Source organism: Dreissena polymorpha, chromosome 13 (assembly GCF_020536995.1).
Source record: "Dreissena polymorpha isolate Duluth1 chromosome 13, UMN_Dpol_1.0, whole genome shotgun sequence".
In the NCBI taxonomy this organism is placed as follows: Eukaryota; Metazoa; Mollusca; class Bivalvia; order Myida; family Dreissenidae; genus Dreissena; species Dreissena polymorpha.
The window spans coordinates 15,996,758-16,012,573 of NC_068367.1; the positions used below are offsets into that span (position 1 = coordinate 15,996,758).

A 15,816-nucleotide genomic window follows, 5' to 3' on the forward strand; every position below is an offset into this window, starting at 1 on the left:
CCCAGTCCGTGGTCCCTACCCCTTCATGCATGGAAACACGATTACAAAATAAACACGCGAGCTGAATGTTTAGATATAATTTAAGGCATATGTTATGTCAAAACGGGTGACTGTAATAAGATATATATACAACACTACATATGACATTTAATTTTGCGAAGTATCATGGAATGGTGGTCATCTACAATTGGTTTATATGCAGCAACGATATCGATAATTGTAGAAAAACAAAAATAACAAAAAAAATAAATATAAAATATTTTATACATAATAAATAAATAAATATAAATATATATATTGTTTAACTTACCTTTGAATGTTCAAGGCTGCAAGATCACTTGATATGCCGCGGCCGTCTTCAAATAATGTTTGTTGCACTGATGGCTCAAGAAGTCTTTAACGATCAATGAAATAGTATATTAAGTATTTTATGAAATACTAAATAACCAAGTCGCTTCATAATACAACATTTCAAGGACAGTTATACAATTTAGAACAAAGACAAATGACTTTTTGAGTTAATGAATCGCAGAAAACACTGTGGAAGTTTCATAGTTGTTGTTTTTATTGTAAGAAAACATGACGTTTATTAAAAAAATCGCACATTTTTCAAATAGATAATAAGAATTTTAAGTCGATTTTTATTTTTATTTGTAAAAATATTGTTGAACTATAAAATTATTATTAATCAGCAAAAACATAAGCAATTTTGTTTTTCGTTGTCTGTATTTAGATAGTTGATGCACACACAAAATGTGCATTGCACTTTGTTTTTTAATGGGTATAACATAAAGCAATACTATAAAATATGTATAACATGAACGAATAGAAACAGGAGTACACACCTGTCCGACCGAGGGCATGCGGCGTCAGCCGTCCATCGAAGGACGTCTTCATGACCTCGCCCATTAAACGCATGGTACCACTTACACTTGAAGTAACTTAGCTGCAGAGGCTCAGGGGTCATGGACAGTTTATAGTCTTGGTCTTGTAGAACCATCATTCGGTGAATGTTGGAGTGCCCGAATCTAAACGCGATGCCACCCTCGTTGGTTACAGTCGCATCGGTGTTTACGTTGTATGTTTCTTTGTAGCCATCGGGCTGAATAGTATTTGATTTATGTATTTGATTGCGTTTAATTTTCAATAACACCGTCGTACTATGCTGACATTAAATATTATTTACTTTGTAATCATACCAAATGGTGACTTTGACGACTGCTATATATTTGTAAATCAATTGTACCAGCTTGTTAAATTATACTAAATATTATATTCTCTTACCGAAATATTAATGTTATGAGATTTCATGGCTTGTTCTCCGACAATGAGGGGCAAGTAGTCACCATATACAATTTTCTGCCAAATTCCGACCAGAATCTTTCTTGCATTCTGAAACAGCTCCTCATCTTTCCAGTGAGGGTTTACAAATGCCAAACCCCGAGCAAAGATATTGTGGGCACGATGTAGCAAAGTGTGAAAAGCAGAGAGACCGGCATTTTCATTTACTCTCGGATCACCTGAAATAGTATTATGCCCGTTATTGTATATTTATATTAGTAAATAGTATTACTTTATGAGGTGTAAAAGAATGTTTACTTTATCACACTTAATAATATTGTTTTATTTGGAACATTTATGTCTTATATGATGTAAATAAATATGTTGTCAATGAATAGCATATATAAACTCGCAATGTGCGCAATCAGTCGTGGTCGGGCGTCCACACTTAATTGAAATCTTTACCTAAACGAAGAAAATGTCGATGCGATCTGATTTAAAACTTAAAATTCGTTAAACAACGTAGCAAATTTCAATCAAACTTAGCAGCAAATAATCCCTTTGTGAACCTCATGAAAATTCCCAAAATGGCTTTACTTCGTTACATTATGCATTCAGAGAAGATTTTTTTTGTTTTGTTGATCATGGGTCACATTTCCTTTCAAACTAATTGTTAAATTTCTTCAAAATTTAAAACATATTATGCCGTGATTAATGGATTAATCTCTACACCCTTTATCTCGATAATGGTAGGTATAAGCGGAAATGTGAATTCTATTGTAATTTTTAAATACAAAAGCAACACATTGTCGTTTGCAATATGAGTTGAAATTGTTAGATATTACTCTTTTGGGACGAACACATTTATTACGTAACAGAAACAAGGCCACTTTTTGACCTGGTTTAATATTGCTTAATATTGCCTGCGATACAATAGATAATGAAACGATGTATGATTAAATGACAACGATGAATGTTTATTAACTGTTTTCATAACAAAGTATCGGCAATTAAACTACACATGTTAATTTTAGATGTGTCTAGTGATAGTGATAGCAACACAATTAGATAAAGACAATTAAAAGCAATGATACCCATTTACGTATTATGTAGATTCTAAATTCATGGTTTTATTATCATAACGATTAGTTTATCATTGACTGCAATAGTGACACATTACTTCGATATTTGTTTTCTGTCAACAAAAGATTACCTGTTTAGAAATCTCTACAATTTGCAATATTGTATTGGCTATATTATATTGTGTGATTTCTGCTACGTGCAAGAGCAACTTACCTGACATTGGACAATAATTATATGCTTCGTCGTATGAACCTTCTAACTCGCAAGTGCTGTCGTCCATGTCCGGAGGAAGATTGTTGGTGGAACTTACGTTTAGTTCGCCTATCAAATAGCAAGATTGTACTGTATACGTCTAACCACTGAGGATATTATTCGTTGGACCTTTTTTTTTTATATAAAATTGATCGCTCAAGTTCAATATCATAAATGGAATAGAAACGATTACAGAACAGACGCCAAGAGAAGTTAGATTTGTTATTACTGTAGAGCTTTATTAATGACAATTATCAAAGTGTATGTTCAGAGAAAATTGATAATTTTTCGAAATATATATCTTATCATATACTTACTAATTAACAATACACACAAATCATGCATTTTAACTAGGATTTTTTTCTCGTTTTTTTATTACATATTGTTTCAGTCTTTGCGTAATACAAGAAAAAAACATGTCCTTATACACGCTTTAAAAAATCCTTACCCCCTTTAAATAATCTTAATTCGTTGGCCGCGTCTTCGTCAGTCCCGTAAAGACATGACAAATCTAGATACGATGACTGCCCATTAAGCTGCTGACGTATCCCTGGTTTTTGAAAAGTGATGCAATAACAAATAATGAAACAAACACTTAAGACATCCACACATGAACGAACAGCTTTTGGGGCTTTTTTGTTTCTAGCTGATTTAAAAAAGCTTAACCAAGACGCTTACCATACAACCGTATTGTTTTAACATGTATAATTGCTAGGACAGAAAATGCATTGAACGTTTTCTAATGGAGAGAATAAAAACATTTTCAGAATTGTAAAAAGTAAGATCCAGCTATGTAGTTCTGTCAGTCCCTAATTTAGCTCACATTAGGTTCGTATGAGGACCAATGAATAAACTATACACAGAAAGGTGCACACACTCCTTGAGTTTTAGTCTAAAGTGCTCACCATCACAGTCGAAGACAGACTTTGATCGGGCAAACGACAAGCACGTTGTGTTCATAGTATCTCCTGCCGGAATGGATATCGGAAAACACTCAGAACTGCAATGATCGAATGTACGTAGGTCCTGAATCATAGCATCACAACCAACTTTTGCGTATATTTAGAATATCAAAACTTCATAAAGACTGATGGTTTAAAATATAATCAGATATTTACTCTATTTTAATTAAGTTATGTTTGTTTAGATACGGTTCCTGTCAGGTTCTTACCATTCTTTATCATCACCACAGCACTCCAGTGGTGTCTCATCGTCATCTGAAGAAGGGAAGAGACTTATCAGCCGCGCTCTGAGGAACTGGGCTTATTGCATGTACGTTAAGTGTCGTCCCTCATAGAGAAGATACTTGTTTGCTTTCATGATAATGCCATGAACAATGTACTGAGTAAAGTGAAAATATACATATGTGTATTAGCCTTGTATTGCCCGAGTACATTTTCTCACTTGTCTTAGGACATATTGCACGGTATTACCACAAAAGTTTAGACATGTTCGTTAATTAAATGCTTTTAGTTGTTTTCATACTGTTATCGTCTCTTTTTGATAAGCAGTTTTATTGTAATTTTATTGCAAAGGTTTCCTGGAAAATACGATGGTGGATATTTAAACGCTGGAAATATAATTTGATTGAAAATACTCTAGTTTGAAAAAAAATGTATGTACCAAGATGACCAACTGGCCAGATGCAATTGTTGAATATATTAATACAAACATACGAATGAAAAGGCAAAAATTCAATACTGAATGTGGGAAATTATGACATGTCACTGCATAAGTAATAATAACGACTATGTAGCTTTTTTCAGATGATTTAACATGACACACAGTTAAAAGACATGGAATTTACTTTATGTAAAATCAAAATCAAATTAATAAAATGTGTCCAGTCAGACCAGTGGGAACATATCGGGGATTATTTTCAAAACAATATTCAGTATTCCATAACTTAGAATCGAAAAACGAATGTTTTGTCAATTTTTGTCAATCTAATCAACATGAAAAAATGCTAAAAAGGCATGCAATTATAGATTGTAAGATTGTAACATTAACTTATAAAAATAATGATCAAACCATTGAAAAAACTATTCACCCGTTATTGCTTCCAAATAAAATTTACATATTTATTAAATAAAACTCAAAGCACTACGCTATCAAAATTCAAAGTCCATCAAGCGTGTAGAACACATATGCCACAATCCTAACTAGTAAAAGACAAAACTCCTTATATTTCAGTGTATTAACGATCATCAGCCTCAAGGAAAACATCGTACTTGTAAACGACTTTGTCATAATAAAGTCGTGTGACAGGAATTGGCCCATCTGCATGATCATGTACGATAGATTCGATTCCTTTTCCATGGCTTCACCGGCCTTGTGTATTACGTTGCTAACAACACGAGGCGACGGAAGAAGCTTATTCGTGGTAGCAGACCGTGTCCTTGGAGTTGCCTTTCCTTAAAGATATAATGAAGAATTATCATGATTTTGTGGTATTCGGTAAATAGTAATCAGCATGTTTTTTTTTTTTTTAATTCAACGTATATTTGTCCAAATATTAATATTTAAGTGCATGCTTAAGACGCCAATAACATTCCAAATGAACTTCAAAAATCAATAAACAGAACAAGACTTCACTCACCATCATCGTATGCGTTTTTCACGCACCTGGTTTGTTTAGACCCCAAAATTCCCCATGTTGGGTTTTTCAGGTTATTGCCCCATCCTGTAAACGACCGAAAAGCTCCCGCTTTGTCACATGGAACAGATTTCGTTTGTGTGCAGTTTCTTTGAGGGAGTTGCTTCACTGGACATCCATTTTTCTGGCGACTTTCGCGTAAAATTTCTGCACACCGTTGGCCTATCTTACTCGCATCCCAACAGTGTTCTCTATAATTTATATATATATATATATATATATATATATAATGAATAAAAAAAGGAAATTAAGAAAACCTGGAATTATATTTGTGTTGTTATACGACCAAGGAACACAAATTTGGAGGGCTTGTTCGTAGGAATTCGATCTCGGCAGCGTTGTTGAGTGCTTGTAAACTTGAAATGAACCCTTTCTTCCACTTTGCTGTATTCATGTTGGGCACCACCTTTAGCTGACTAGTATGTTTTTCTTATAAATAATAATGATTTCGTGCTGCTGTAAACTGACATATACGCCAACGTTAAAGTTAATATTACATTTAATAAATCCTAAAATAACCACAGAGCGCTCGAAATGCATTAAATTATATATTATTTAATGCGAGCCACCTGGTGCGAAAATTTTTTTCACGACATATGCGGAAGGAGTAGCGCCTGGCCAAAATGCGGTTTCCAGCTGTCTGAATTGCAGCTGAATTGCAGCTGCCCTGTCCGCAATTAGATTTCGCAAATCGAAGCGGACATTATGGTTTCTGATTAGAATATACAGAAACAAAGGAAAATTTGGAGCAGCACAATCGTATATGTCGTAGTATCCAATTTGGACGACGCGATACATTTAACAAAACATGTATTCGCATACAAGTTTTGCAAACTCTAATGTTTCAATATAGGCCTAGTTATTTTCATGAGGCTTTATCATTATAATATTTAAAGTTTAAAACTATTTAAAATATTAGTGCGTAGATTTATATCAATTTAACTTACGCGTCCTTTTTCTTAAGGTACTCGAGCACATAGTTGCACTTTGTCAACTGACAACCACCATGTTCTAATAGCTCCATTTTCGAGTTTGACAATCTTCTTGTTTTTTCTAAAAAGTAAGAACAACGACAAAATAACATTACGATCACAAATCGGCTTGGCTTTTTACGTCTATTAAACAACACAATATAAGAGCCAATTTAAATCATGCTTGCGCTTTATATAAAAAGTATACATATAGGATCTGGCACGAGTCGTCATATCATACCAAATTTTATTAAACGAGTTCAGGAATTTTGTTTGTAAGCGAGCCTTTGGCGAGCTTACTAACAAATTTCCTGGACGAGTTTTATAAAATATGGTATCATATGACAACGAGTGTCAGGTTTTTTATCTCATGCTTTTAAATGAGCAAATAAAATAAATATTTACGCAAACATAATGATAAATCCCAAGTTGTTTACATTTCGTGATGTCATTTGACGTTGCAACGTCATTGCAGCAAAATAACAAAATGCGATTGGTCAATAAACGAAAACTAAGCCAATTAAAACGCTTAAAAAGTAAATTACATATGTGTAACATAAAAATATGTAATGGTTATATTACATGGGCAACAGGGTATGGCATGAATAAATGACGTTCAAACAAAAATTAAGTATACTTAAGTCATTGCCGTAGAAGGACAATAACGCCCTCTCAATAATTTCCCTGCATTTCCACGAGTCGAACCGCGCTGTGTTGCCATGGGTCCTTGGTGAGAGAAGGCGTCCAAACCTGTGTTCTTTACTATTTGCAACCACAGTTAAAAGCAATAACAAAGCAGCTTCAATTCGCAAAAGTCCCATCATGATTGGGGTTCCCCTTTTCCGTGAAAACTACATAAAATATGCATTCATTTGCGTGAGAACGAATTTAATAAGTAACCACGAATCATAACAAAATGCTAAGAAACATAATAACAAAAATACATTATTAATATTAAAGTTTGAAATGTAATCCATGTGTTGAAGTTTAAATATACCGATGTATTTCCATCAAAATATAAGTTATATCTTTAACGGATATATAACAAATATTGTTTTTCGAAAAAAAACTTGATTAGAACTTACATGACCACCGACAATGTCTTTGATTAAGAAGTTATTTTTTATGTATTTAATAGCGCATACTCCTAAAGGGAGATACACAGCGGGTCCTGATGTTTCGTGGTAGATTCTTTTACTGTCCTTACTATTTTTACAATATTTTTATACCGATTCAATTTAAGATATGTTTTCATTTGTAACGTTAAAGGTTTATTAACTGCATTCAATTATATTTTAAACGTTGTTATTTCAAATCGACCATTTAACTGTTCAACTATATTCACAATATCCCTTTAACGGAATTTTACCATGATACGCTAGCTCGATATTATAAGTCGCATGTAAGCCATGGAATTACATCGTTGTAGTATAAAAACTACAACTTAAGCACAATAGAAACATGAGAACAACGTGTCATAACACGATCATTAGCTTATGAACCTTATGAAACAATCCATACATTTTCGCCCTCCAACTATACCCCACTACTGTACCACGTAACATATAGAACTATTCATGCCATATTGACAATCAGCACTCTTGCTTGTATTTGATTAAATTAACATATTTATCTTGGAAGGCGGAAAACTACAACGGGCGAGGCATGGTCAGGGGTGATAACCCCAAAAAAAGGGTTAGGGTAAGGGTTAGGGTTGGGTTTAGGCTAACCCAAACCCTAACCCGACCCCTAACACTAACCCAAACCCTAACCCTAACCCTCTTATCCCCCCTTGCGCAATACCATACCATGCCTCGCCCGTTGTCGTTTTCCGCCTCCCATTTATCTTTTTTGAATCGATGGTTGATTTGTGTTGTAAAATGCAAATGCATGCATGACAACAGCTTTAAAAAAGCATTATTCGATACGAGGGCGAGGAAACATTCAACTAGAATGTTAATGCAAGTTTGGTTAATTTATACTAGTCGCGCTCTAGCAAATCCCGGTTTGATGGGTATGCGGCAAATATCGTCCAAGATAAGCTACTAATTAGGAACCACACTTTCCGTTTCTATGGCGTGTGTGTGTGTGTGTGTGTGTGTGTGTGTGTGTGTTTTTGTTAAAAAGAAACCATTTTTTTTAAACGAATGTCAATTCTTGGCGGATAGTTATGTCCACGATTACCCTTAATAAACTTAATCCCGATTTTTCCAGATATTGGCTCATATTTATAATAACTTATTTAATTCACAGTTTATTCATGCTACATTTTTTTAAAGAAAAGTGTTTAAAATAACAGGCATATTTGATAAGGTAACACATTATATATGCGTATGAACTGTTTATTCACTGTGTTGTTTTTCGCTATTTAAGTCTGAAAGCGGAATCTGTGTTGTTCATTTGCAAGACGACGAATTAAGCCTTTCCCGACAACGATTTTATGTAGAAGTATGTAGAATTATGAATCGAGTCAACGTGTGACGTTTTTTATTCATTCAGAAAATAAGCTTATACTTCAGAGTTTAATATATAGTTTGCATCAATGCACTGTACTTCATTAACAAATAATTGTGTAATATGATAGAATATAATTTACAAAACGTGTCGGCCTTTGAATATGACATTTATACGGTTACCAGCAATAACAATATAGTTAACTTTTTAAAAACTATTTTTATCTCAGACAAATGACCGTACGGATGTACAAACCGGGCCTAAGTGCGGTTCGCCGAAACGGAAGTCTATGAACAAAACTGTTTCACGAATATTTCTTTGTCTTCCCTATTGCATCTATGAATTGGTTCATTTTTTAGGATTCAAAATCCCATCTGTCAGGTCCAGGTCATCCATGCAGCACTACCTGCTTCTGGTCGCAAAGTATTATACAATGTACATAACTCAAAAGTTTAATAATGGAAGCATGTGTTAGGTTTCATAATTTGGTTTCTTGAACAGTGTATTTCAATACTAGAAGAATATGTAATGTTTTAGAAAAATTGTTACTAAAATACAGTTTATACTCAAAGGTCGCCGTGGCGTAGTGGATATGGTGTCCGCCTAGCTACCGTGAGTTCACGGGTTCTCACGAATTCGTTGTTCTTACGACGCTGCCCGAATCCAGTCTCGCGTTCGCTCGTTAATATTCGGAGCGGAAATTAACATGGGATATATTGTCGCACAAAAAATAAAAACGAGCATTTTATATCTCGTTAAATCTTTGTTTCAATACCGCATCTACCGCTGGGTTAATTTTATTTTACGAAAAAATGGCGAAATATTCGTTGATTTTGATAACTTATGTTATCTGTACTTTAACACACTGTGTACACAGAGCATCAATTAAACACAAAGTGAAATTTAACCTACAAGCCAACATCTATTCTTTTAAATCCACCTAATTTTTTTCCTTTGGCGATCATGTACATTTACCATGACATTTTTTGGGGTTTATCAAGCTGTGCACACACGTTATTTTCTAATAAATGTGCAAACTATGGTTATTATAAAAACGTCATTAAACATATTAACTAGGGCTATTAATAACATTTTAACATTTTCTCAGTAAACGAGTCATAATATAAACGATTGCGGAAGCATTCAATTGGTTGTTCTATATGCGTGCTATTTTGTCATTGATACGTAGTGATTGATTTGGGGAATCCCAACGCTATATTCCGTATCAATTTGCAGTATTTCTATCCACATTTCACTTTGAAGAATTGCTAATCTCATGCCATTACTTCTAACTCTATACTGTGAAATATAACGACCCTCATTTCACTACGAATTGAAGCTACCCACATTTTACTAGGCAGTATTACTCCTCGCATTTAATGCGCAGTATAACCACTCACATTTCACTAATCTATATAATTACTCACTGTTCATTAATCAGTATACATGTAATTTATTACATTTCACTTAGCAGTATAATAACCCACATTATCCTTAGCAGTATTACTACCCACATTTCCTAAGCAGTATAACTACCCACATTTTACTAAGCAGTATAACAACCCGCATTTCACTTAGCAGTATTGATACCGATATTTCACTAAGCAGTGTTGCTATTCACATTTTATTAAGCAGTATAAATACCCATATTTTACTAAGCAGTATAACTTCCCATACTTCACTTAGCAGTATTTATACCCACATTGCACTAAGCAGTACTAAGCAGTACAACTACCCACATTTCAGTAAGAAGTAGTGTTACCCATATATCACTTAGCAGTATATTAAATCGCATTTCACCAAACAGTATTACTACATAGATTTCACTGTGCAGTATCATTACCCTCATTCCACTTGGAAGTATTGCTACCCACATTTCATAAAGCAGTTTAACTACCCACATTTATGTACAGTAAATATAGCCACATATCACCGTGCAATATAAGAAGCGACATTTCACCAAGCAGTATTACAACCTACATTTCACTGTGCAGTATAACTACCCACATTTCACTAAGCAGTACTGCTAGACACATTTAACTAAGCCATATTGATTCCCACATTTCACTAAGCAGTATAACTACATACATTTTATTATTTTAATATGTATTACTACACACATTCTACTTAGCAGTGTAACTACCCACATTTCACTAACAGTATAACTACCCATATTTCACTGGTTACCAGACAACTCGCCCCAAAGCCAAATCGCCCCAGGACAAGTCGCCCCGAAAATCTGGACAAGTCGCCCCAAATATATTGGACAACTCGCCCCAATCGAAAGACAACTCGCCCCAAATAAAAGACAACTCGCCCCAAATTAAATGACAGCGTGCAACGAAATATTTTGTCATATATATAATACTCTTTGTGAAAAAAATGTATTAAATAACATTTTTGACTTTAAAAGGAATGCTGAATACACAAAACGAATAATACATGGGGAAAAAAATAAAAATAGAAATGTGTTATATTCATAATTTTATTCATAATTTATAACAATTACAGACTCACGATACTAACATTTGTTTTTATTGAAAACATACAAAGCATCAATTTTAGCATATTAAATGAAATAAATAACACAGATTTATGAATGAAAAGACAATTCAAAATATTATCAAACATTTCCATTTATTAACTCATTTTAAAAATAATTTTAAAACACAGTTTGTAATGAGCCTTGATGAATAATATCAAACATTTCAAACATCCGTAATAATTAACACAAACTTTCACAAAATATTATCAAACATTTCCAACATCTTTAATACTTTTAAAACATTACAAACACAGGTTGTAATGAGCCATGATGAATATTATCAAACATTTCAAACATCCGTAATAATTAAACACAAACTTTCACACAGAAACAAGCTTTTAAACACAATGGTTGAAACATTTCTAACAATCAGAAGAAAAAACAACAACAAATGAGCAATAATTTATTTCAATTCAATCTAGCAACTTTCAGGCAGGCATTTGGTCCGTAAATGATGAATATTATCAAACATTTAAAAAATATAATAATGGTAAAACATTACAAACACACAGTAACTTTCACACACAAACAAGCTTTTCAAAAACAAGGGTTGAAACATTTCCAACAATCAGAAAGACATCAAATAAGCAACGTTCATGCATTTGGTCCATAAATGCCACTGCATTTCCTCAGTAGGCCGTTGACTGACAATTCTCCGCTCTCGTACGCTTCCCACAGCTTGAAGATTTTTCCCTGGAGAGACGTGTTCTTCCTTCGTTGTCGCCCGGATAGCTTTCCTTCTGATACCATCTTCATCTGTGTTGGGAGAAGGGAAGCCTCTTCACAAGAAGGGTCAGTAGTAGGTAGAAAGGCAAATTGGCTTTCTTGGCTTGCTGATTTAGTTTCAAGTGCCACCCTTCACAGTCATTATTTGTTCGGACACTCCGACCAAACACGCTCCAATTTTCAGGTCCCCACACCGAAGATTTAAGCCATGTCCTGTCCACATACTCTAGCAGGTCGGCCAGGCGTTCGTCTGTTGTTTTTTCTTTCAGTCTGAAACAAATAAAAATGAATCAGTACTATTACAAGAGACCTGTAATTTGTAAAGTAATAGTCTGAACGGTTTTTCGAATTATTTCTAAATAAGTGAAACGTGGCCATCCAGTTATTTTTTGTATTTCTTTGTGTATTTGTCAAATATATAATCTACCTCATAATCGCTGGTTCCACATGTTCCGCTGGCAGGAACATTATAGACATGACTTACGTACATACATTTCGTATTTTTAGTACCAGTTTAGGTCAATATCGATCCACATGTGAAATCATACTATAAAATACATTGAGTGTAACAATGAAATGTGAACTTACTCTTCTATATGTATTTCTGGAGTGACATAAGATATATCCCCTATGTTTAACGACGAATCTTCTGTGGAGATGTGAGTTCGTCTGTCTGTGTTATCTACGACGAAGGTTTCGTTAAGATTGCGAGGGTTAGTCGTAGATGTCTGGCCATGCTCCTATTAAAACGGAAAGTAATTTTGTAAGTAATGTGTATGTTATAAAATTATATTCTAATATCAGCTGTTTAATATCGTCAGAACCGCACAATTATAATCAAACTAATTCGCGGAAGGGAATATTATATAATATACTAACGTGATGGATTACTGTTGATTCTGCAACCGGGGCGGCCATAGGAGAATAAACGTCCCCATTCAGAAATGTCGCGTCAGCACTATCAGGTTCTACTAACTAAAGGAGAAACATTTATGTGTTCAAACAACATAAACAGAAAGATTGAGTAATCTTTGTGATACAATATCAACAAAAATAACTGAAATTCAGAAAACGGAAAGCATTTGTTATGAGCGAATACCTGTGTTAAATCTGGGTCAACATGTGATACCCTTTCGTCCTCAGGCACACTATGAATAGTGGGAATGCTTCTGCAACATTCTGCACATAGAAAGTGAATTTCTCTTTCGTCTCTTGTTGCTGCTTTGTATTCTGCCAGGGATATACCTATGATTTAATAACAAATTCATAGTATGAACATTCAACGACAATATGGGATGAATATTTTATAACAATTATACACATGTGTAAACGTATCTTTAAATGACACATTTTTATTTATATGTTATACATGTTATTAGAGTTAAGCAGTCAAAAGTATATTTTAAAATGCCAATATGGGTGTAAGACTCGCGTTTCTGACTTGTATGTTTACATCTCGGGTACACCATATGTATGACACCTACTGTTTGATGTTATCTATTACAGTAATTGATAGAAAACACTTATTGATTAACACGTCTGTAATTCTCAATTAAAGGTAAAGTGTGGCAATCGTTATTGTTGTAGACAACATCGGCTCATGTTTGTATCTCGGGTACGCCCTATTTATGACACATATTGATTGATGTTATAATTTACACTAATTGACAATAATTGGTAATAAACACTACCGGGGTTAATAGAAGATCTATCAATATACAAAGATTCGTGCCAAATCTGAAATTTATACTTTATTAGAACATTTTAATACAGAAAAAGATTTAATTCAAGCACGTACACAGTATCTTTAAATAAGAATCCTTAAATGTTAACTGTTCTTTTTATAGGAAAGTTTAAATGTTATTTACCAGTAGTAATAATAATTAACTTAATTATAATGGGGTACTATTTAGTTCGCAGTAATATGTTCTTTAAATAGAGATAGTTTAATTAGAGGCGATAATAAAGTGTGAAGGTGAATATTAAGAAATAAGATCCATATTCGCATGACACTGGCAGTATACACGCATTTTCAATAAGAAGAGGCCAACATAGAGTACGATATTTACAATAACTCAATCAATTATGAAAAAAATATTAATAAACCTTATTGGTGGTAGTATTCGTCTTATTTGATAATATGTTGGTTCTGTTTCAATTTAAAGTTTAGCATATCCCGACAAACGAACCTTACATGTCAACTGAACGGCTTTTTGTCAACAGCGATATCTCAATAACCAATAGCGTCAGAATTACCACAACAAAATGCTATTTTAAAAATATGTCAAGCACATACACTTAACAAACAATACGATATTTCTTTATTTAGTGTCGAGTTTTCACGCCTTTTTTGACAAAGTAATTATTTTCAAAATATGCGACTTATGTATATACATGAAGGATATTAAATAAAAGGTTAATGTAAATTCTTATCATAAATATAAAATGCACATTTTATCATAATATTCAATCATTTCAGCAGATAGTAATGTTCAATACTAAGGATTTATACAAACGTTTAAAATATATTTGTACTGACAAGTAAAAAAAACTGTAAACACATTCAATATTACACCATGAGCAATAGTTTAAAGCGGTATACATCACCCAAATAACGCAAAGATAACGGTCCAGTGACTTCTGACATTTATCTGAAAGGTTTTATGATCGTTATCAGGTCGTAAAACACATCTGTTATGTGTCACCGGATTAACGGACATTGGTTGATTACCCGATAATCTGCAAGTATCCAACAATTTAGATTCATTATTTATGGGGAAACAAAAGCTGCCTGACCTAAAAAATGTAAGACACAACAAATAATTATATTATAAGTTTACTTACCAGAATCACAGCCTATGTGTTGCCATCGCTCGCAGGCATCGCAAGAAACAGCACGTTGCCTCTGCCCAACTGTCTTTCCACAATGTATACAACTTGCCACTTCTGCCATTGCAGAAACACAAACACAAAACTAACTAACACTAGAAAATTATTGTATCCGACATCAAATAAGCACATATATGTTTGAACACATGGCAGATGCACTGAAACCGACACCACTATATAGCAATCGTATTCCAAGTCACAAATAGTATTGTCCGACACAAACAAAACACATACTTTGGGCTCATTCAGATACCCTCTTTATATATAGTCAGCCCTTATAATTACTTTGCAAACAGCATTGTTGTCTGGTTAAGCGTGTTACCTTATTTATTCTTTAATCACGCCAAACTGTCATACCGTTTGTCTTATTAATAAATCTTTGACCAGACAATGAAAGCATGCCGGCTTAATTAATTTTCGTCAATTCACACGTTTTCAAAACATAACTAACACAAAGACATTCCATTATTCTTTAATTAAACCAAACTATCATACAAAATGTCTCATTAAACAATCTTTGAACAGAAAATGAAAGCATGCCGTCAAAATAAACGTTTAACATTTCACACGTTTTCAAAACAAGACGAACTAAATGGGGCTTATTTTAATAAACACAATCATAAAAAAGCTAATAACAATTTATTACTAAAAGCAATCCGGTATGTAAACAATTATTGAATTACAAAGTTTTACAATATGAAATGAAAAAAAAACATCATACAACTACATTTCCTAAAAACAATAATCACGAATATTAATACATTAAACTTAACAAATTTTATATGAACAAAATTTCTATAATACTATATATAAGAAACAAAATTGGGGCGAGTTGTCTTTCGATTGGGGCGAGTTGTCCAACATATTTGGGGCGACTTGTCCAGATTTTCGGGGCGACTTGTCCTGGGGCGAGTTGGCTTTGGGGCGAGTTGTCTGGCTCCCATTTCACTAAGCCGTTT

The 15,816-nt window shown here is 33.7% G+C and overlaps 2 protein-coding genes across 2 annotated transcripts; both read right to left on the bottom strand.

The window, feature by feature from the left end:
* Nucleotides 1-97: 97 nt before the first annotated feature.
* LOC127855980 (chorion peroxidase-like) lies at nucleotides 98-11,992 on the bottom strand. The gene is made up of 10 exons (XM_052391915.1): nucleotides 11,863-11,992; nucleotides 4,848-5,030; nucleotides 3,788-3,833; nucleotides 3,522-3,616; nucleotides 3,065-3,166; nucleotides 2,578-2,685; nucleotides 1,285-1,520; nucleotides 846-1,102; nucleotides 311-394; nucleotides 98-110 (listed from the first exon to the last, which is right to left on the bottom strand). The coding sequence occupies exons 1-10, from the start codon at nucleotides 11,990-11,992 to the stop codon at nucleotides 98-100; spliced, it is 1,254 nt and encodes a 417-aa protein (XP_052247875.1).
* Nucleotides 11,993-12,521: 529 nt separating this feature from the next.
* LOC127855104 (uncharacterized) lies at nucleotides 12,522-15,799 on the bottom strand. Its single transcript, XM_052390474.1, has 4 exons — nucleotides 14,813-15,799; nucleotides 13,068-13,213; nucleotides 12,848-12,943; nucleotides 12,522-12,708 (listed from the first exon to the last, which is right to left on the bottom strand). The coding sequence occupies exons 1-4, from the start codon at nucleotides 14,919-14,921 to the stop codon at nucleotides 12,553-12,555; spliced, it is 507 nt and encodes a 168-aa protein (XP_052246434.1). The 5' UTR covers nucleotides 14,922-15,799; the 3' UTR covers nucleotides 12,522-12,552.
* Between the last annotated feature and the right edge of the window lie 17 nt (nucleotides 15,800-15,816).

Bases quoted from the DNA above. Each gene is read 5' to 3' on its own strand.
- LOC127855980 (XM_052391915.1), bottom strand. From the start codon at position 11,992: ATGGTATCAGAAGGAAAGCTATCCGGGCGACAACGAAGGAAGAACACG. The intron at 3,617-3,787 runs GTAAGAACCTGA...CGATCATTGCAG, and splicing joins TGTGGTGATGATAAAGAATG to TTCTGAGTGTTTTCCGATAT. The intron at 2,686-3,064 runs GTAAGGATTTTT...GCTATTTGATAG, and splicing joins ATTAAGATTATTTAAAGGGG to GCGAACTAAACGTAAGTTCC.
- LOC127855104 (XM_052390474.1), bottom strand. From the start codon at position 14,921: ATGGCAGAAGTGGCAAGTTGTATACATTGTGGAAAGACAGTTGGGCAG. The intron at 13,214-14,812 runs GTAAGTAAACTT...ATTAAATCATAG, and splicing joins ACACATAGGCTGTGATTCTG to GTATATCCCTGGCAGAATAC. The intron at 12,944-13,067 runs GTATTCGCTCAT...TTTCTCCTTTAG, and splicing joins TTGACCCAGATTTAACACAG to TTAGTAGAACCTGATAGTGC.